This window comes from Dryobates pubescens, chromosome 18, assembly GCF_014839835.1.
Source record: "Dryobates pubescens isolate bDryPub1 chromosome 18, bDryPub1.pri, whole genome shotgun sequence".
Classification (NCBI taxonomy): domain Eukaryota; kingdom Metazoa; phylum Chordata; class Aves; order Piciformes; family Picidae; genus Dryobates; species Dryobates pubescens.
This window is the reverse complement of record NC_071629.1, coordinates 11,158,858-11,182,928: the sequence shown is the minus strand read 5'-3', so window position 1 is coordinate 11,182,928 and position 24,071 is coordinate 11,158,858. Positions and strand designations below refer to the sequence as shown.

The window sequence follows — 24,071 nt, the reverse complement described above, 5'->3', positions numbered from 1 at the left end:
TTATTACTCTGTATTCTCTAAACCTAATAGGAACAAGAGAATCACAGAATCATAGAACTGTCAGGGTTGGAAGTGACCTCAAGGATGATCTAGTTCCAACCCCACTGCCATGGGCAGGGACACCTTCCACATGAGCATTTTACTAAAAATCTCAAAAGGAAGCAAATTAATAGAAAACCTGTGGAAACATTTGCAAGAACAGAGAATTTACATGCAATTATGTTTAAAACATCCACATGTGTAGTACAAACTGTCTACTGCAAACATCAAAAACATACATCATGAAATTCATTAACACAGGCACAAGAGACTATGGTAACAGCCTGCCCTAAAATTTAGAGTCATTCTAAATAAATTAGATGATGGAATAGTTCAGAACTTCCAAAAGACAACTGGACTACATAGCATCTCCATTGCTTCTTGCCTGTATGTTCAAGTGCTTACTTTCTCAGGCAAGGACAAACCAAAGGTGCTGCTACACAGAAAAATTGCTAAGCAGAGATATAGATAAATCCCTCCTCTTAAAATTTAAAACTGTTGATGCTATAATACATAACCTTCATCAGCAAGACAAAAAGAATGAAAAACTCCAAGTGAAACTGTCAGTCTTCCCAGTAGGAGCAGAACTCACAAACTAGTACTCATTTGATTGATCTGTGGGGAAGGACGAAATAATCTAGGAAACAGCTAAAGGTCACTGTGCAAGAAGATAATGCCAGGAACAAGGGAAGCATTTCAGCTGGGCATCCTTTTCTCCACAATTTATTTTAAATAACCTCTAGCAAAACAGTAGTTTCTCCAACAATTTTTCTCAGTGGATGAAACATCCGTTTTTGCCAGAGAACAGACACTAAACTCAGAAGAAAGTATGAGACAGAATTTAATATAAAATAAAAATTATTGAAGTTTTCTCAGGTAAGCAAGTGCTGAGGGCCACTGAGAACTTTTTAAACAAAGTGCTGAAGTGGACTTTAATTTCTAAATAATATGATAATTCTTTTCTCACTGAATTTGACAAAATACATTGAATAAGATCCCCTGTATTACCCAAGTATCGATTTTTCCAACTCAGAGTATGCAGGCCTGGCAAACATCTGCTTTTCTCTTGAAGAGCAAAAGATTTCTTGACTATATAGTTTCTAAAAGTTAACATGGCATTTAGACACCATCACTGATAACTGGCTGAAAATGTAGCACACAGAGCATGTTACGAGAAGTATAGCTTTTCTACCCACTTTGAAATCTAGCAGAAAAACACAAATTGCAGAAGTACCAGACTTCTCTGTGCAAATACATCAAAGTAGTCTGTTCTTTTTTTTAAGTCTGAACTAAATTTCTGCAACACCATTCAGACTGCTAGCGCAGGAGCCTACAAATCTAGAGAGAACTGCATATAGGTCCAGCTTCCTGCATGCCTACCACAGAAGCTGTAAACTCTAGATTTCAATCCCAAAGATAGTCTTTCTTCGAGGCTGCTGAGAAGTCACATGAGTGAGTCAGCAGGAAGGCTTCATGGCTGACAGGTTTAGACTTTAACCCCCTCTCCACTGCAAGATACACAGTCAAGCAAACAACACTTGACTGTTCTGATTTATTTTTTTTCTTCTGCAAGGGGGATAGGAAAGTAAATAAATAAAAGTGCCACGTTTCTTAACAAACTGATTTAATTCCTACTAGTAAATGCACTGGAGACAGGGCCTAAGGTAGAGACAGATTAAAAATTCCTGACCCAAATTCCACCTAGTTAGTGTTGCAATACACATCAGCCATCTCAACTTAAGGACTATTCTAAATTTCCCCTAAGTTGCAGCTAGTGATTATTATACATTGGGAGACAAAAGAGAATTATATCTAAGCTCTAAGAACATTTGCAAACTAAAGATTTCTTGTTTTAACTTCTGTGACAGCTACAGGCATAAACCACATTTGTATCTGAAGTCACACAACAAGGACTTCAAACTCATGCAATTTAAAACAACCTTTCTTCATTCAGGATACTGAAAATTCACTTTGAATCATAGCTTGACTTTCTTCATTATAGATGTGATTATTCATACCTGACATTTAGGAATGAAAATCAGTTTGTTCCGATTCAAACCTTAACAATGCACAACTACTTTTAAAAAAATAGTATCTTAATTTGTGACTAAAAACTTATGAAAAGATTCATTACTTTAGGCTTATTTTTATTAAATTGTATGTACAGGAAAATATTGTTATATTTAAATTGTATATCCATCTAAGCCATAGAGACGAGATATCTCAAGTCTTACCTGCATAGCACTCTTGCCCATTTTAACTACCTCAAACAACATCATGTTTTCCACACCATTCTGTTGGTGATGTCCATTCATCCGATTAGGACCACCAGGTTTCCCTCCTCCGTTTCCACTTTTCCCCTTCTCTGCTGGCCCTTTTTTTCCTTTTTTACAGGTCTGTAATCACACACACAAGGAGTTGTAACTGGGTATCACATAGCAGTTTAATTGGAAAAAAAACCAAAACAAAACAAAACCAGAACAACACCCAAACCCAATATATAAGAAAATCACTATCCATAGCATGACAACTACAAATAAGGCCTTTTGTTTTCAGAAACCAGATTTTAAATCCAGAGTTGACAATAACAGCTGATCCTGGGTGATACAAAACCCAACAAGAATTCTACAGGTTCCATTTCCTTCTTCCTTCCTGTAAAATCTTTCAGCAACTAAACTGCTATTAGTGACAGTATATGAGGCAAAGATATTTTCCTGTTTCAACTGGAAAATAGATTATACAGATTTTATTTAAAACAGCTAAGGCAACTGCCTTTATACATCACGCAGTCTCCTCTGCAATTCCATAACCTATTGTTTTTTCCATTTGAGCACACTTTGGCAAGTGGGGGCAAGGAAGAGCAGACAGCTGTCTGTACTTGATTCCTCAAATCTAGTATGACAAACAGAAACATGAAAGGAAAAAAAAAAACCAAAAAAAAAAAAACACCTTAAATTAAATGACTTGCATAAAACTATTTACCAGCACCTCTTAAAAACTGGGTACTCTGTACTGGTATATCAGGTGCCTGATAGGCAGCCACAGTGCAGGCCAGCTGGTGCCATGCCTGGGAAGTAGCCACATATGGTTGATGCCAAGCCAGTAAATGGGCAGGAGCCATCCAGGAGGGTGGGCACCTGCCCAGTGAAGGGAGAAAAGGGCTGTAAGTGGGTTTAGACCTCCTCATTCAGGCAGTGTAACCCCCTGGGTTAGAGGTCTGAGAGCTAATTAAGCAAAAACTTTGATTGCATTATTGGCTTCTGCTCACTTTTTGAATTGAAAGAGAGTCAAAATTAATGACACCATCCAAAATGGTTTGTATTAGCACCAAATATCAAGTGTAAGATAGAACAAGTGCAGAAAGTCTAATCAAATTGAAGCTAATCTTTTTCTCCCCCCACATCCCTTATGCCTTCATAGTAGTAAGGAAGTATCAATACAAATAGGGACTGTTTTCACAGAACAGCTGCATTCTCAGAAAACAGTGCTAGCTCCTTCTGCTTCAAAGCAAGTGCTGAACTCTTCAAGTCATAATAGCAGAAGCATTTCTGTATGCTTATAAACTGAACATACTTTTCCTTTGCCTTGTTTTTGGTTTTTTCCTTCAATATCCTCAAAGTCTGTATCGGAAGAAAAGTGTGTTTCAGACTCCCTGCAAAAATAAAGAGACAAACCATTTACACTGTTCATCAGAAATACTCACAAATATACTACCTAAAGTCACATTATGCTTTCAGTCCAGTAAATCAACTCAACGGTAAAACTGCTTTTTTCTTCTGTTTACAACTACTGTCAAGTGGCAGATCAGAGCATCTCTTCACAGTCACATCCTACACTGCCTCCTCAAAACAATTTACCTGTGAAGAAAGCCACGTTAAAGGTTAAAAGATGCGAACACGCATAGAAAATATCAGCAGCACCTTGCTTGTGGCACATGACAAACATTACATCATCTCAAATGCAAAGAACATTACAGATATCTGCCACAAACACTAACAAAAAAACGGGGGGGGGGGGGGGGGGGGGGGGGGGAACAGCACAAAGAATCCACCACCTTCCCCTGCAACAGAAGTGCCTCAGAACTTCTCTTCCTGCTATTAGAAACTAAGTAAAGAGGTATGCACTTATGTTGAAAGGTAAAAGATTTTAAGTGAGAGTTCTCCATCAACAAGACAATCTGTAGTTCTTTCGAGGCTTTTAAATAAATGGTGACCTGCTCCAGTTATTCAGGGAAAATACCTCAACTACTTTCTCTCAACACATAAAGAGGCCTTAATAAAAGGAATCTTATTTTGGTATTCCTAATCAAAGGCTTTCTTAATAAAACATTTCATTTTCAGGGAAAAAATCCTGAGAAGTACATCACGTGAACAAAAGAGCATGCCACAATGGCTTCCTATTAACAAAGTTTAAAAACAGGTTTAAAATAATCAAGGCACTTCTAAAATACTTAATTTATTTAATGTTCAATACTTAATAAAGAATTCAAACAAAACCTTTCCAACATCTAAATAGCAAGAAATCTAGAATCCTATTGCCTCATTTTGTTTCCAAGAGAAAAAAAACTATGTGTATTAACACTAAGAAGAATAAGTATATTTAGAAATGAAACACTTACTGAAGGAGAGTAAAATCAGTTGGTATTTCTGGAGCTGCTATCATTTCTTTATCATCTTCTGGAACACCACTGTATTAGAAAGATATTTAAAAAACAGTCTGAAGTACAAGCTTACTTTTCTTTCTTCTTTTGTAGTGGACAACTTCTGTAAGAAAAAAAAAAATAAATTCAATGTAAAAATTTTCCACATATGAAGACTTTTGGAAACAGAAAAGTCACATCACACCATTCCCTGTTTCTAACCAAGCTTTCTCCTGTTCGAAGACTTTCTATTTTTGGTTCCTCCCATGATCTTACTACAAAGTACCTTAACAAGTGTTAAAAGCATCAGAATAACATAAAATACAGAAACATTTGGGGGGAAAGGGAAAAAAATTATTTCTGAGTAGGATGAGCAAACTCAAACTGTAATGGTTTCCATTAACACCTTCCAAGTAACAGCTTTCAGCTTTCATTTCTAAATCCATAATAGCTTTAAGTTTGAACTGTAATGACATGCACTGCAGAGGCCAGACTTAACAGCACAAGGATACTTCCAGCTAACCAAACCAAACCCAGATTTGATGCTAAATTTAAAGCACAGTATGTGTACAGTTAAGAACAGTACATATACAAACTTTGTACCTCTGGTTTCTAAACTCCCATGACATTTTGCACAGACAAGCTATTATAACAAGTTGTGACAACCAGCCATTTCACAACTCCCTGTCTTCCAGAACTGATAAACCAGGCTTAAAATAATTGTAACATTTAAAGCATTTGACAAGACTATCAATTAAGATCATATACTATCCCCATTATAAAAAAAAAAAAAAAAAAATTAAAAAAAAAATCAGAAACAGCATAGCATTTTATTAAGAAAAACTCAGACTGTAAAATACTCCCTTTTCAACTTAAAGCTATCTTTTTTTATAAACTTTCTTATTTATCTCATTTTCTTATATTTAAGGCATGGGGAAAAGCCTTACTGGAGAATTCAAATGCAAGATTTGATTATGCAGGCTAAAGTTTTGTCTGCCCCAAGCTAACTTTCATACAGTTAAATTAGGAAAACACGTTGTTCAAGTATTTTGAAGATACAATAGCAAGGAGGAATAAAAGCCTTCAGAGACAACATCTGCTGACTACAGCTTGCTGGAGTGATTAGGTATTTGAGGGAAAGATTTAATTTTGGCATGCTAAGCACATGTTGCTTAATGTCTGGTAGCTATGCTTCAGAGACTGAATTTCAATCGAGCATGGAGATAAAGAGGCTGAACATTTTTTTCCTGCTAGTGCTTATTTTGGATGCTAGGGGCCACTGTAGCTTCCAGAATTTAAACAGCTGTGAGAAACCATAAACCCTGAACTTACTATGTTCTCTTCCTTCACATTTCAATTATATAAAAGCAGAGAATCAGAGTGGAAAGAAATAGTGGCAAAAAGAGAGGAGGTTTGAGATAGGCTGGTGATTCTCAAGATAATCTGCAGCTAGTAAAGCGTAACACAGTAGAAGATAAAAACCTTCAAAAACATTGCCACAGCAGAAAGGCAGTAACCTTTGTTACCCCACTTCTCCTTTCTCTAAAATCATGCAGGCACATGACCAATGTGGTTCATCCTTTCCTGCTCTATTCACACATTCCAGCAACCAATCATTTGCAGGGCAACATCCCCTCCCCCAGCCATTTATCTTTGTAGGTTCTGCCATTCAGTAACACCTAACTCAAAACTCCTATAGAATAGGCAAAACATATCTCAAGAATTTTTCTTTTCCGTGAATTATCATCAAGTTAAACTAGTTCAACAGCAGGTACCAGGAGTAGTCATGAGCAGGGGAGGGCAGACTAAAACTCCCTTCTTTGGTGTCAAGGAGTTATTATAGCACTCAGTCCATAAAAACACATGCTCATTTGGTGACATAACAAAATGCTCTACACGTGGGATTATATTTAAATATTTGTTTTTAAGATTTGCTCCTATTCCTGTCAGCAAATTGAATTTGGAAAAATACCACTACACACTTCAGTGCCTTGGTTGCAGCTGCTGAGACCCTCAGTAAAGGGCAAGGTTGGTTAGGAGGGAGGCAGCAGAGAGTAGTAACAAGAAACAGAATAGAAGAAAGTAATTTCCAGCCACACAAGCCTTTTTGGGGGACACTCTAGTCATTTAATCGCAGTGCAAAGTGAAGCAGCAAACTTCAAAAACCTCACTGAAGTTCAATCTGTCTATCAACACGCCATTATGTGACTTTTTCTAGTTCACTTTATTCAGTATTAAGCTATGTCATGTACTAAAGTGACAATCGGGTTGCTTACATGAACACTTTGCATTATGGCTTACTAATAGTACCTATTTACAATTGTAAAATTACCTATTCCACAGAATTTGAGTACTGATAAACAAGGCAAGTTATACCACTTGTTCACAGAATTAACATGATTTTTCACTCCCTTTATGAAAAGCCAATCTATTGTTCAATCAAATTCTGCAAAAATTCTCAAATCTCTTACAAACACAGAAATATTTTTAAAGAGAAAAAATAATTACAAAACTATGAAAAACAATGGGCAAACATATTAATACACATTCTCTACCTCAAGTCACATCACTTTACAGAAGTAGTTGACTGCAATTTATACTTCTTGTAAGAACACTTAGTACGAACAAAACATGAAAGAAAACATGGCATGGTTTGGTCAGAATTACCTCATAAAATGGGAAAGAAATAACAAGTTCCTGCTAGATGCTGAAGCATTAAGCTACTAAGATTTATATTGCAAGAACTGTTTTTCTTGAAGGAAGAAGCAACCTGGTCATCGTGAGTGCAACTATAAACTGGTAGTACGGAAAACAGTAGCTACAAAGTAATGCCTTGCAAGAATATACTAGGTAAGACTGCAAGGAATCTCTACCGTCAAGCTCAAACTTCAGCAATGATTCAGAAACGTCCTTGCGTTTGTCCCAGCAAAGCATCATTTTAAAATAGTTACGTGCATCCAGAGTATGACTCAACCAGCAGAATCAACATCATTCAGCACACCCTCTCTGGCAGTGTGAAACAGAAGCTGACCAAAAAGGAACATACTTGCTTTGCTCTTATTGGCAGTGCTTCCCCTGCATACCTTCCTGGCATCCAGAAGTAACTCAGGGATTTTTTTCAGCAAGAAAGGCTATTTTATAATCCTTTATCAATATATTTTTCATTAATACTTTCAGTTACTGACTGAACAGTCAGTATACCATCAACAGTGATGGTATTCCACACAAGAACTCCCATAGCCAAACTCCATTCTACCAAGAAGCATCTTCTGAATTTATCACTTTACAATTTCATTTGATGTTCTCATTTGCTTTGGGAGTAGACTGGCATTGGTCATTCCCCATTATCCTTAATCTCAGTAAATACCTTCTGGAAATTCAAGTCTGCTGCCAGCCACATAGTCTTCATGCACATACTTGATGACTCATTTAAAGCACTCAGTTTGGGAAGTCAATGAGAAAGGGAAACTGTCCAAATAATCATGCTGTCGAAACTTTTAAAATTCACTGACTTCATCACAGTGCAGTCTGAAAAGAGGAAACTGAAAATCTTGCAGGTGTCATTCCAAACACTGAACGTCTACATTATCAGGGAAGAGTGGTCTAGTAAGCAGATTATTAAGTTCAGTGTAAACTGAAGTGCATCATAAAAAGCAGCTCTTCATTTTTTTTTAGCATGTTCACAGAATTCCAACTTAAATTTTCTCAAGTAGATGTTGAAATCTCTCAAGTCTGTGAAAACTTTCTGAAGACATTCAACTTCATGAGATCATAATTAAATTATTAGCTATAAAAAGAAAATGTATCCTGCTGAAAGATCACAAGGTGGAGCTCTAGCCTAAAGCTAACTGAAGAAACTCCAAAAGACAGGTCATCCAGAGGTTGACCTAGTTATTTCTGTGTAATAAACTTTATAATAGATTGCTAAAACTGCAATAATATTACAGCACACTTCCTTAGATTTATATTTAGATTGCACACAGGCACTAAAAGATGCCTGTGTCTTTTCTGAAATAAATGCATAAGAGTTTGATTCAATGACTCTTGCAAAGACAGAAATACATACAGTTAAACGTACTATGACTAGTCTCAGATTTATTTTTGAAAAGCAAGCAAAACAATTTTAAAATACATTTTAGTAGCAGATATAATGTAGGTCTTTATTGCCTCTTGCCATTTAAACTTTGGCTACCCAAATGCTAATGACCTTAAAAAAAACCACTGGAACAACAGAAGTAGTCCATGAACACTTAATCATACACAACGTTGCCCAGTCTAAATGTAAGAGGAGTTTCTATCTTTTAAAAAAAAAAAAAAAGAGTAGTCTGATAAAAGGAAAAGCTAAGTGTGAAACACTACAAAGAACTCAGAATATGTCTTCACGGGAAAGCAGGTCTGAATTGTATAAGGTTTATTTTCCACCAATACATGAGGAATTAATTGAAGTATAGCTGTGATTAATTGAAATGTACTGGCCAAATGATGGGATCCAGCAAAAAATTACAATGTTCCAACAGCAAAATTCACACAATTACACATTTTCAGCAGCTGCTGACTGCCACCTGTCCTCTCATAATGTCTACTATCTATAAAAAGAGGCTAAACAAACTAATATAATGCAGGAGTAGCCTATCTTAAAAGAGTATGTGCATATACACAAACACACGAAAATGACAAAGAATCCCATAAGATCTGTCCTAGAAGCTTCTGTTTCATACACCGGTGTAAGTGCAGTAACTAGAGTGTTACTTAACAAGCTCACAGCAAAGATTTTTCAGGTACATGGGCTTTGGTTTGGAATGTGTTCCCTACACATGCTCCTTTTTGTTGCTGTTTCTTGGTATCTATTCTCTAAACATTTTATAAGGCAAAAATCAGTAAAATTTGTTGTTTCTTCTGAGAAGGTACAGATGTAAAGCTTAAAAATAGGCTACACAGCCACAACAAATATTTTGAAAATGCAGGATGGCTGTTAGGATCTGTATTGGTTTTTTTTCCCTCTGTTAATCACCTGTTAAATCAAGTACCTCACTTTCACAATTCAAAAAATTAGAACTTCTAAAATTGTGACAAAGTGTGTGGCTAGAGTTCATCCTTGAATTATTTATCTATCCATGAATTAGATATTCTGATGCTTCAGAACTGATTATTCAGCAACAGTTAAAATGCTAGTCAGAAAAAAAATTAAATAAAGGATCAGAAGTACACCCAGTATCTTCCCTTAGCTATTTTCAAAGGGAATGATGTTATCAACTACGTTACATCCCCCTCTCCTTTTCTAAGAGACCAGGGTATGTCTAAACTTTTGTTTTACAAAATGAGGTTTGGCTCTTTGTGTTTTATTTTCTCCAAAATAAGTAAGCTTCTTCATATTACTCTTGCATTCATCCATAATAAGTGAATTATTAAACAAGATTGAGTAAATGCAGGATATTCCCTACAGCTCTGGAAAAGTGTTAATTCTACATATGTTATTTCTACTAATATTACACAACCTAATATTTCAACTGCCAACCAGCTTTAAAGGAATTCTGTAATTGGAGTAAAATACAGAAAACATACTTCAAGTAGCTTTCTGTATTGTAACAACTGTACTTTAACATGATTTAGTTATAACTGTATCAGCAGTTTTGATCATATTAGGATAGCATAATCAAGACTAAAGTGAACAATAATGCAATTAATACCTTCAGATCTGTGGTTATTTTTGTGGTTTTTGCTTAATAAATCAGTCTTGTAATTCCTTTACAAGAAGAGCTGAAGTAGACATCATTAGTCTACACTCTTCCATGCTTTCCAGCAGACATGATCTGTGTACACAGTAACAGTCCTCAGTGCCAAAGTCACTTAATAGCACTCCAAAGAACCTAAATGCCCTAATTTATACATGTATTGTTTCTTCAGTCCCTTTCTTCACAATTTAATTTTTCTAAACTTCCAGTTCTTGCACACCCTCCACACCACTTCTGTCCACACATTCTTCTACTTATCTCTCAAAGCTGAAAAAGCAATGCTGTGGAGGCTGTTGATATTATGCCATCACATTACTATTTTTATTCCCTGGCCTTCTCTCTATTCAATTTTTAAAGTATTTGCTCTCTAGTGCATGCAACAAACCTTCAGATTAAGTGAGAAAGAGCCATCTCAGAATACACAATTTTGTGACACTCACCAAACACCCAGGAAAGTTTCTGCTCACTTCTAGCACTCAGATGCACAAGCAGCAAATTATGAAAACAAAACCATTTCCTCCTCTCACGATTAGCCCTTCACTGGATAAGTCAACTGAATCAACCCCACCTGCAGTCACTAGATGAAGTATCCAAGGCACCTGAAGTCAAACCCTTTGCAACAAATCCAACAACAAGCTTTGCCAGTGACTGTTCTGATGTAAGGCAAGAAGGAAAGAAGTGGCCAACAGGAATTTTCACACAGCTACTACTAATATTCCAGCCCTTCCCCTTGGAGGGGCCACAGCCCAGACCGCTGTTCTATGGCTGCAGTTGGGCAAAGCAAGCAGTAAGGCCCAGATCCCACACCAGGCTCACACACCCAGCTGACCACCTGCTGAGGGGAGAGCCAGCCTGCAGATAATTACCACAGCTGTGACACACACATGCTGTTCTACCTTTACATTCACCAGGCACCTGCCCAGTCTTTGCTGTCTTCTCCTCAAAGCATTCTCCTTACTCATTTTTTCACATGCATTTCCTGTGCTTTCATTCTATAGCTTATTGCACACATACAGACACAAGTGGTTCTTACCAGCCTTCAGAGGAAAAGCTGATGGTGATCCCCATAATAGACCACCCAGGAAACAGCCAAATACATGGAAACCACAGGTCAAAGATAATGCATATGAAAAAGATCAGGTTAAAACCTGAAGTGGTGGTTTAGACTTCACCCCAAGTTCAGAGACTTGAAAAGTGAATAACATATAAGAAAGTCTGCTAACCCTAATTTATCACCAAATAGTCCCTCTCTCAGTAAGAGAGGGTTGCTGGGTTTATCTAATGAATATGTGGAACAGCTATTATGGAAGGAAATGATCCTACTACAATACTAGTCTTTAGATTATTCATTGAAGTATCATTAATAACATCAATATGTTTAATGCAGTAAGTTGAATACTATTTTGAAATATAAATATAGTGTTACAGTTTGAATCACGAGATTATTGTATTGAATTTAGGAACTCACACTGTTCAGTAAAACTGCACTTTCAAAACACTTGATCTAAGCATTTCAAAACACTGAAAAAATAAACTGTACACGCAACTACTACCCTTGTTAAGGGGAAAAACGTCTGTATTACTCTAATGATTCTGCTCAACAGCATTCTTGAGCCTTGCTAAAATGCACCTGAAATTCCCATACATCTTTTCAGTGGTTTGATTTTGGATGCTTTTTTTAAAAAGCAAAGGTAAGATAACAAAAGTAGAAGTTACACCTCATTGTGTCTGTCACATCTTTCCCTGCTGAAGAAAGGATGGTTTCCAGATGTTACAGTCTGACTGCACAGAAAATGAGAGTCTTAGAAAGAACAGAAACCAAGTCAGATGACAACCAAGATTTAAAACAAACAAAAAAACCCACCTGCCACATATGCCTACTTCAACATTACAAAAGAGAGGTAGTAGTTCATCTAAGATACAAGGGATGCACACCTCCTAGCTGCCTAAATGCCCTAAATTTCTAAGCAAATCTACAGAACAGATCAGTATGTCCCTTTACACACCAATTTTTCAAAAGCATAGTCCTCTGCATATCTCCTCTAAATGCTGGTTCTTGTACAAATTAGGTCTGAAGGTGTACAGGCACTACCCACAGCAAGCAGGTAACCAGCTACACAGTAAAAGCCAAGAACAGAATTATCATTGTTCATATGTGCAGCCAACAGCGACAAATCAGATACAGTATGGGCAGAGTTCTCCAACTGACAAGTTATCCCATCTGGCAAGTCCTGGCTTTTGTTCTTCCACTGATGAATGTGAGCCGGCAAGTTTGCCCACTACAGGAGCCTCGGCTTCCCCTCCTACCAAAGAGACTTTCCCTTTTGAGAAGGGGATCAATAGGGCTTTGTGCCCAAAACTTTGCTTGGGCATTTCTAAGAATGACTGAATTTAACTACAAATTCTGGAGGTGGGACTGCACAATATATATTGCAACAGCATTAGATGCTAGTGTAAGATACAGTCAATATTAGATTATTGAAATAAGGAAAATCTCCATATAACAAAACTACTGAAGAGTGCAAAGTAAAATCTCTCAAGCACATCTCCCTGTCTGCTTCTATCAGCCCAGGGCCCAGTGCACTTTCTATAGTCCTCTGAAGATCCCACTATACTACTCCTCACTGTAGTCCCAAGCTTTCCAGGATAAGAAAAGCTATAACCTACTCGGTTCTGTTGTTTTATCTGCCGAGATCCACCAGAGTTTTAACTGAAGCATCACACTACGTGAGAATGTTTGAATTGCTTTCAGACATGAACTAAATGGACTAAGTCAAACACAGAAACAAATAGAAAAGAATATAAGCACAAGTCAAACTGCCTTAGTCTTAATCAGAAATTTTTAATTTTTTTTCTTTAAGGGGGTGGGGAGGTGGCTGATGTGTGACAGTACTTCCTGATGCCATTCCATCATGCCTTCTTCCCTTGCACCATTCCAGCTTTCCTCTTAGCAGGCCAGGGTTACAGATATGGCATCTCTTCATCACTTCAATTCCCTCAGGGCCACCTGCAGGAACGCAGCTGCTCTGCACCCCAGCACACTGCACTCTTCAGTCACCCTCAGTCAGGTAACTACTGCCATTATCAGCCTCACAACAGCAGTTACAGAAGCCTTCTTGTAGTGAAGCTCCAAAAACTGCCATTACCTTGCTGGCTGTGTAAAAAAAACCAGCAGCCGACCACTCTTCCCTGGCTCAAATGAACATCTGTGCCATCAGAAAGGAAAATGAGTATTTCAGCAAAAAGGAATAAATACTGTGCCACATCCAACCAAGCAGTATAAGCCTTTCATAATTGGATTATGGCTCTTTCAACAATCAATCAAAATAACCATCCTTACAGAATAAAATTCAAACAACTACTCATGCATGCAAAAGTTGGCTTCACCTCTAAACCAGAAGAAATACAGATAGAAACCTTGTTATCTTTCATTAAAAAGTAATCTCTGCAATTCTGCCAACCTCAGAACATCTGTGCTCCATACATCCTCAGTCATAACTTAAAAGATCTTTAATACCCAACATTTTGCTCTCGTTCTCTCTTGTAACATTTGGGCTAAAATCCCAACCGGTGTGTTGAGAGATTTGCTGCAATGAATACTAATTTTATATGAAACAGCAGTTGTGATGTGCATGGTTTTCTTCCATACAGTTTAGAGAAACAAATATATCCACGATGCAGGAAGCTAGTAATAGTAATCTGTTAACAATTCAACAGCTGATGAAAAAATAAAAAATTATCAGCACCAAGTCAGGTGCAATCATCCTTCCTATTCATCCTAAAGGAAGAATTTTGTGGGAGAGATGGCTGGTGCTGAAGTCCCATATATGGAGAGCTACCAGTTAGCTACTGATACTCAATAAACATCCAAAGGAAACCATCACGGTCACTTGTGTACATCCTAAGAATACTGCAAAAATATTGGCATTATTCAAATCAATAAGTTCTTTCAACTCTAATTCCTTGTACTTGTTGCAGGCAACAAAATGTGCCAACTGGGAGAGCTACAGCACGCTACTTTTTTTTAATGAAAGCTAACATGAAGATAAGGTATCAAAACCATTTTTTTAGAAACCAAAATCATTTTACTAAGTAGGCTGAGAAACTCTTGGTGTGTATAAAATATTCTGAAGCAAAGGTTACTGAGACATGTCCCTTTGAAAGTATCTTCCTCTGTAAGTCTCTCAAATGCTGTGCATTAGGCACCATAGGGATACAGGAGCATTTATTTCACAGTGATCTAAAACACAAAATGTTAAGAAAAATTAAACCCTTGGTTTCTCCATTTAATAAAATAAAATTGAAAATTTAAAAAGTGTTATGTTTTTGTTCTTGAGCAAATTGATGATGTAAATAAAGCTAGCAGATCCCTCCTTTTAAAAGCCATTACAGCCTTCAGCTAAATTAATATTTTGTTGTAAATATACTGGTTGCATTATACAAGTACCATAATTTGCAGTAAATATTTTACTTAAGCGATGTTCAACACATAAAAAAATATTTCTGTAACTTTCATACTTAGTAGCTCAACAACACAGTAGAAGCTGTGGAGATAAGGTAGTTACTTCCATCCTCTTTTTCCTGTAGTTTTTCTCAAAGAAGGGGAAAAGAGGGAAAAAAAAAAAAAAAAAAAAAAAGAGGAGCAGTAGTGCCAGATGTCTCTTAAACAAACTACATGTGCTATGATTCCTCCCCCTTCCCCCACTCCAAGAGAGGCATTCTGGAAAAGGGTGTACCCTATAACATCAGTTAGCTGAATTCAGAGAACTGCCCCATACTCCTGGAATTACATGAAACACAGCACCTTTCTAGGGCCTGAAGGTACCAATCACTTCCTAATAACCCTCACCTCCAGCAGATGAAACAAGTCTCTCATGCTAAATGAGAGCTGAGACAAAAATGTAATCTTGGGTATATGTGAAGAATTTAAGCTATTGTTTTTTTCTGCATCTTAAACATAGAAAGAACCTCCTTTCGGTCACTGCAGTTTATTATCTCCTTTAATACCAAGTGTACTAAAACCCCACATTTTTCTCTGCTAAAATCTACTTGGCAAGTACATGCAAGATGTTAAACACCATTTCACTGCAGTGCTGAATGTTTACGGCAGCTATATTATACACAGCAGCAATTTAATACTTGTGATTTTGTGTGGCTGACAAATTCACTGCTGAACAACCATTTCCTTGAACCTGCTACAAGGCAGGAGGGGAAACACAGCTACATCAAACATTATCATTCCATTAGAAAAAACAACAACCAAGCAAAAAAAAATAGAAACTCCCGCCACAGATCAAGTTCTCACATTTCATATGCTCTGGTTCACAGTCAGATCTATTAATGACAGCTCATCTCCACTGGCAATTAAGGCTAACATTCTGAACTACAAATACGTAGGACTAAAGAACTGACAAATCAAATTTTGCTGACTTTCATTAAGTGAGTGGTAACCTCAAACACAGAAATGGAAAACATAGCTGACACAGCAGAAGTCACCAGAGGACAACTATCAAAACCTATAGGTGTCCAACAATTATGTGGAAAAATGCTTCAGTCGCTGACTATACTTTCAGCTTTTAATGTATTATCTGAACTCCATCATCTTCTGGTGGTTTTCAGTTGATGCTTGTCTTTGATTTATCAGTCTGAAATTACCTCCAATTACTAAAATGAGAATTCAGAGATTGCAAAGGGCTGTATCTGCCACTGCATCTCCCCCAACAATTACTGTGACTTCATAATTAACTGCATTCCTACCCTTCACACAGGCTTCTCTTCCTCTGTTTTGTACCAAACACATATCCCCCCATTTTGCCACACTCAAATTCTAAATGGGTAACTCAGCAATTGAGAACACAACATACTGGTAAGTGTATAGACCTTTTTCAGCTCCACTTCGGTTTCTCTTAAATTTTCTTATTAAATAATAATTCTGACTATTTTAAAGTTGGACAGAAAAGGGATTATTTCAAACAGGCAATACCACTTTCAGATTGCTTTGATCTTTCTACTCCATTTCATGTTGCACAATGATGCAATGCTGAAATAAATCAATATACTTTCTTCATTAATGTATCTAAATTTCTGGGAAAAAAGGTATCTAGTAGAATATCCCATTTAAGTTACTGAGCTGTCTCAGCTGCTTATTCAAGAGCAGCGTTTCTTTGGCTTAATTGGTTAGCCATCAATTACATAATTAATTACTCCTGTCTTGAACTCGGCAGACTCTGCTCTTACAGTCAAGAGATTTTGTTAGCCAATTATTTTTACCAATTGTTTGAGACCACTGTTCAGGATTTTAACATCAAATCAAATTAAAAGCTGTCCATCTGGTAAGGTTCTGGAAAATTCATTTACTACTTACATGAAGTTCAGTTCTTAGGAAACTAAGTGTGGTGGGTTTAGGTCTACTTTTAAAAAAAAAAAATTTAAAAGTAATCTATTACAGATCATTTCTTATCATAGGGCTGTCTGTGGGAAGAGACAAAAAAATTAAGTAACTGGATTTGGATTCTTTTATGTTTAGAATACCTTTACACACAAAAAAAATTTCCTAGTGTACTTAAGTATCACGAAGTAGTAAATTTCTTCACATCATAGTCTTAATGCCCCAGACACTGATTTTGTAAGAACACTGGATCAGTGATGAGCTATATTAATCTCTTTACATTACTAATGCAAACGGCCAGTGTTGTGTTCTTCTTAGTCAAATAGCCATTTTGTGTTTAGAATTGGTTGTACAACAAATCAGCAGTATAGAATTCTCATGCTGTTGCACTGCTGATCAGAATTACAGAGGTAATATCTGGTTGTGAATAAGTTTGTAGTCAGTATTTTCTAAAATTTTAATGGAACTCCTATAGAGGAATGCCACTAGAAGTTAACATCACCTCATAAAATATCTACACATTTACAGAATCACCAAGGTTGGAAGAGACCTCAAAGATCATCAGGTCCAACCTGTCACCACAGTCCTCATGATTAAACCATGGCACCAAGTGCCACATCCAATCCCCTCTTGAACACCTGGCATCCAGTTACAATAACATAATGCTTTGACAGAAATCTGTTTGCCATCTCCACTTTTGTTTGTCCATATACAAGTAAGTGTAATTTGTTGCAGTATTTCAGGGTAAGGTTTAATTCCTCACCTAACCTACAGGACTAACTTCTCGTTGATCTACAATGTAAGTTGCAAAATACAGGTTATTAACTAATTGATCTGAAGAAGCTATTATAATAATCCTACCGAAACAATTATCACATTTGTCTTGGAAGACTAAATGTAAATAAAATGAGGGGTTACATCTTTCCAAGATCCTTTCCTTCACTGTTTCAGCATCGACTGTTGCTTTCTTGTGGACACAATACTAAGAAGTTTACATATTAAGAATATATTCTGAGTAAGTGTCCTATTTCTTCACAATAAGCATGACAGGGGCCATTACTATGTATACTTGATGCTGTGCTATTTCTTGTATTTGAAAGGTGAGGCAAATATTCCGGTTCAGAGGATGCTTTTTTGGCATAAGACTGCCTTGGTCTTGAAATAATATAAACCAAATTTTAGCAAAAGTTAGGAAAGAGGTAATAACATTCAATCTAATTGTTAGACAAGAACATTTTTATCCCAGTGTAAATTAGGTCTGGCGGTTGTTCAGCTTGACCTCCACTTACTATAATCTTGCCCTAGGGTATGAAAATCCTAGATCATTAAACAGTCTTGCAAGCAACCTAAAATGAACCTGCAATCAGAGCCACATTTTTCAACTGCTGTTAGGACTTGAAGAGACAATAGCAAAAAACAGATAGCACCACGGCAAGTAAGGTAGGGGTTTTTATTGGTTTCATGTTTTTTATTGTTTGGTGGTTTGGGTTGTTTTTTTTTTGTTAGCTGTTTTGTGTCATTTGTGGGGCGAGTTTGTTTGCTTTTCTTGGGGTGATGGTGACTGGCTTTTTGAAGGAGGTGAGGAGGTATGGGGTTTTTTTAAATATGAAACAAAACTACCCTAAATCTGTAACCTTAGAATATTATTTCTAACTTCAGGGTGGTTTTGAGATTACAGAAAGGCAAGAGGTCAAGAGGGGGGGGAAAAAATATTTTTTTTTAAATTTATTTTAACAAATACGTACATGCAGTTCATCTGAAGTTTGTTAAGTTTTTCTGAGAAATGATGGATTAAATTAAAGCTGCTCACTTTTCATTATGAGAAACATTTTTAAATGCCAACTTTCTACAATTCTCTAGACAGTCAACAGATTATTTTAGGAATTGCTACTAATTCATTACTGTGAAACAGATGCCAGCCAAAAAAACTGATTGCAGAACATACACTTTATTACTAGTGAATTAACTTTAGACTTTATATACCAAGTGTAAAAACTACTGGAGAAGCACAGAATCTGATATAATACACAGACCACTAAAAATAAGGCAGAAGGAATAAAACCAGAAAGATATGTAAGCACTTCCTGCAGGTGATCATAGCAAGATACTCTTGCTAGGTCACAAACTAGTAAAATTCCTCTCGTGCAAGTCATAGCTGCAGGGAAGGAACAAAGGTAAGAAAAGCAGACCAGAAGAGAAGGAGCCAGACAGAAAAGAAAAGAAAGAAAAAAAAAAAAGGAAAGAAAGAAAAAAAACAGCACACACCACACCACCCACCACCCTTACAAAGGTCGTAGAAGAATGCTGATGGACCACAGGACAATTAGTAATTAGTTACTTGTGAACTTAATTTAAATCGTAAGGTAAGGTCTAAGAATGCAGATCATTTGAAGGCCTAAACCACACAAACAGCAACAGTGTTTTGACAGCAAAATAAAACAAACACCATCAGAGAAAATTTAAAAATAAATAACAAGGACCAGTGATATTACTTAATTCACAAAACTCTGCCATTTTGAATTAACTCCAGTTGAGATTCACGTGTATTAATAAAAAAAAGCATAGTAAGTGTTCAAAACTAGACATCAAGCCTTGGCACTAAATTTATACACAGTAAACACTACCAGTGACAAGCTCTACAAAAGCCTTTTAATCCTAGCAAGCAGCAATAACAAGAAAGCAGAAAGTACTCCATCAAAACTGTTGTTCATTCAGCTTTCTTGAAAAAGCTGCAAAAAAATTCAACACCTAGGACACAGTTAAGGAAGTAATTGTGTCATTTTACTCTGACTACGAAAACACCAATCCACAAAGGACACCTTACAAGTCTAGGCCTAACAGAATGTCATCAGATTTCTCTGTAGCATTATACAAATACTAATCTCATCTTCCCAAGCAAAACAGTTGTATGCCATTCTCTATCAGACAATATAATGACAGACTAAAAGTTACATTCTACAGCAACAAAGGTTTTATCATTCTTTACATTACAGTATTTCTGTATTTAATTCTTTATTACATCCCAACCGAATATGCATATTTTACAACTGCAATCAGTTAGTCTCTTCACACACCCCAAAAGAACTGATGGGGGAGAAAATTATGATAGGTGAAAACCTGTAATAGTATAAATTGATAATTTTAAATTATATGAAGGTATCTTCACTTTACTTCCACAAGAATCAATTTTCTTAAGTTTAAATAGGAGAAAAAAGCACCATTTTGCAGGGAAGTACACAATTCTCCAACATTATTTTCAGACTCTCATACACCGTAAGATTTTCACCTCCTCCAATAACCCTGAAGAAAATGAAGTATTCATCAAGCATTCACTTTACATATGACGTGACTCCTTGGAGCAACACAGGCAGCACTTTCCAGCTCAAGAAATCTCCAGGTATTTGCCAGATTGGTATTTACAACCCTCAAGCACCAACATAAAACCATGCTATTAAATGGTTCTCCTTTACCAAAACAGTATTCTTGTTCAAAATGGAAGCCAGTATTTGTCAAGGGACAAAAGAGATGTCACCAAATTTCTGATGAATTAACACAAACTTTACACACAACAATGGTGTCCTATCCCGAGACAAAAAAGAACAAATTTTAAGATTCCCATGTATATCAAAATAGCAAACTGAATAAATACTATTTATTAAGATGTAAAAATTAATCACAACCTCATTTCATATAATATCCATCTCCAGCACAGTAGTAGAGTGTGACAATAATTATTGTCATAAGTATGACAATACTAAAGATTTACACCACTGGGGATGAAGTATCATTTGATGCTCTCCTGCATCACATGGCCTCTAATGGGCAATATGCCCTGCTACTTGTTAATAGTTCTCATGTAAGAAATATGAAGGCAAAACCCAAAAATTCTGGACATGATTGTTCTATTTTCTGGAGCACACAAGACTAAAGGGGGAACAAACAACAGAAAGCACCTGTAATTAAATCTTTTTAAAGAAACTGACTGATTGTTGTTAGGGTAGAACTTCTATCTTCCCTGGGGAAATGAAGAAAACACATTTTGTCAAATCATTCATTGTGCAAAAATCTACCAACGTTTCTGTCAGCAAGACTAACAACTATGCAGAACTTCTACTGTAATGATGAATAATAAAAAAAAAACAAAACAACACCACTATGTGTGAAAAACAGTCAACAAAAATTAAACACAGGAGAGAAAGCACCATAATAACAAGCAGCACAAAAAAAAAAAATCACCAAGAAGGGAACACCACGCAGTGACCATGTTTAAGTATTCAGTACTAATGGCAGATAATCATATTCCATAAGCAGGAGGATCAGAGGTGTGATGTTGCAAATGCAGTAAATCCCCAAGGAAACAATACGTCTTCAAGATATTATCTAGAAACTGCTCATGGTTGATAAAAGCAACATCAATAACACAAATCTAACTATGCACACAGGCAGATAACAACTGCCCCACACTGCTACTGGCAGAGGGGGGGAAAAAATGAAAGGCCTCATGATTTGTATTAACCTGAGAAGTTATAAGCCAGCAAAACTCAAATCAGCAATATTGCAGTATTCTACACCCTTCAATCACATGAAAGATGGGATGCACATGCATTTTGTCAAGACTCAAGAGAACCTACTGATAAAACCATTCATCCACAATTGACCAAATTCCCACCTTTCACAGGAAATACTGGTATTTGAGTATTTGTAATACAAACATAATATAACTTATGAAGAGCACTATTTTAAGAAACCTTTAGAATAGTGTAATTTAATATAATAATTTCACAGCAAAACCTTTTGCAAACTTTTATATGGGAGAAAGTTTTTGGCATTGGATATAGGTTACCTGCTTTCCAATAACCCAGCCTGAAACCAAAATACTAATGAACACCCAAGAATCCAAAGAAAACTACATAGCTGGAATAAAGTATTTCACGTTCCTTGCTTCCCCCAGCCATTTTACAGTAGGCAAAATTTCTGCTATGTCTGCCCCAGTGCTGCCTGTACTTTCATACCTGGAGAGAATGAAAAAGGATAATGCATTGTAATAGATGATGCCTAGTTCTCCAAACGTTCTCAAGTATTACCATACAGACAGCACTCATTTGCATCTCTAAAAATCAATCTACTTGCCCCTGCAGCACAGGCTCCCCGCATTCTCTGTGATCCCTTACAGTAAGATCAGAAGGAAATCATGCATTTTTACTAAATGTGTTGAATCTCACTAAACTGTGACAACTGCTTGGAACTTCTGGAAGGTTTCTGCAATTCTTCATTAATAACTAAAAATCGTACAAGCACATGGAGTACAGGCAGTCGAAGTACAAATCTACACAGTAACTCATCAACTGATTTATCAGGGGTTAGTAAGGAAAGCTCTGTCATAATTCTGACACTACAATCAAAATTATGTTCAGTGAAATCCACTTACAGTATGTATGTACTAAAATATGTTGGTCACCACAATTAATGTAACCATTATTTGAAAAGACAACCTTTAATCTTACTTCTTAAAAACAGGCTATGAAAATAACAGTTACCCTTCAAACAGGGCAAGCTGTATGGTGTTCCCTGAAAACGCCATGGTGTAAGAATAGAAAAGCAATTTTCATAAAAAACATTTAAGTCACTGTCTTCATATGACTACTGTGGAATCCAAAATGTTTTTCTAGAGGCTACATACTAGAATCCCATGTTTCAGTCCTAAGAAAAAAGCATTAAGAATCTAAATACATACTATTGTCCCCCTTGTGACTGGACATTGGTGTAGTTTCCAGAAAAATGCCAGAACAAATGCTACTGACAAGAAATTAGAAAATTTCTTAGCAATAAGATCTTACAGATCTTTAAGCTAGGTACATTGTACAGAGAACTGCAAACAGTTAAATACAGTTGACCAAAGCATTAAGGATGACCATCCACTAGTCAACCTACCAAGGTGGTTTAGGCTACTCTAAAGAACTCAAACTTTGTAGCACATCCCAGTTTTAAGCCTCCCTCATTAGAATTACATAAACCAAATACATTATTTGAAAATTCCTCTGATGGGGCTCATCTAACTTAACCCTAACCCACTTCCCTCAAGGTCTCAGCAGCACACCTGCTCACCAATGTGTCTCTGGCCTTCAACAATCACTCTCCTAAGCTTGGGTTTTCATAGCACAGTTTCTGAAGCACACACTGTTGCTTGTCAAAGTGAGATTAGAAGCACTGCACGTTTTTTAAAAAGGGAGAAACGTATTACATAAACTTTCTTATTAACATTTACTCAAGAACACAGTCTTGTACTACTTAGTCCACAGAAATTAATCATTTCAGTTAAAATTGACTGGTCTCACATAAAAACTTGTCCTGAGATGACAAACACACATGGCTTGTATGCTCTCCATCAAGACATGCAAGAGCAAAATGGAATTGCTAACTGCTTTGTGAACTTGGAAGTTGATTTTGGGCTTTCACATTTCTATGGGCAGGGAAATCTTCATAAACCTAACATATTTTAACACTTTAAAAAAAAAAAAAAAGTGCCTTTCTAACACTTCATAGGAAACTGCACCAAGTAACAGTGAGTGACAGAAGAACAGGGAAAACATTTTCTTTTTCCCTTTCCAGTCTTTTGTCCTATCTGGTACCAAGTGATCAGCTCTACTTTCATAGATAGGACTGGGTCTCTACATCCCCCTGTCCCTCAGGCCTTTATCCAGTTTACCAGGCCCTGACGGGTTCCTATGCCTTGTCAGGGGTAATTGTTAACCTGCACCCATTAGCTTCCATCTCCATTACTGATTACTCCCGTCTCTACTTGCTCCACCGAAGACCATTTACCTCATAAGAAGAATTAGCAAACATCAATGCAAAGATTTATTCTTTTTAATGTAATTAAATAGGGCAGCATTACCACATCTTTCAGAGAACTGCAAAAGACAGCAGTTCTGAGTTAGTGTCAAAAGACAGAATCTAATCATAACTCTAAATACGTGGGGGCAGGAATGAAGGAGGAGGAAACAAATGAAAATGGCACAGTAAAGAGTCACTTTAGGAAGGTAACTGCTACCAAATTAGAGCAAGATAAATGACATTCAGCCATAATGAAATGGACAGTATTTACCTACCATATAATTTAGTCTTTATTAAGCAAAATTAATAGCACTGATTTCTCTGCACTATCTTGTGCCTTTATTTTAATTAGGCTCTCAGTGAAGAGAACTTTAGTATTCCAGAAGTAATTTACAGTTTTAGAAACTTCAATAATTAAACTCATGAATCTCATTCTGTA

General features: G+C 36.6%; 1 protein-coding gene across 5 annotated transcripts in view; it reads right to left on the bottom strand.

Annotated features, from left to right (window-relative positions):
• STAG2 (stromal antigen 2) overlaps nucleotides 1-24,071 on the bottom strand; it is a 74,975-nt gene that overhangs the window by 33,739 nt on the left and 17,165 nt on the right. For all 5 annotated transcript variants that reach the window (XM_054169757.1, XM_054169753.1, XM_054169756.1 and 2 more), the window contains exons 2-4: nucleotides 4,658-4,802; nucleotides 3,613-3,691; nucleotides 2,274-2,435 (exon numbers count right to left, since the gene is read on the bottom strand). In XM_054169757.1, the coding sequence (XP_054025732.1) occupies nucleotides 2,274-2,435; nucleotides 3,613-3,691; nucleotides 4,658-4,701 (285 nt within the window). In that variant the 5' untranslated portion in view covers nucleotides 4,702-4,802. The remainder of the gene's footprint in view (nucleotides 1-2,273; nucleotides 2,436-3,612; nucleotides 3,692-4,657; nucleotides 4,803-24,071) is intronic.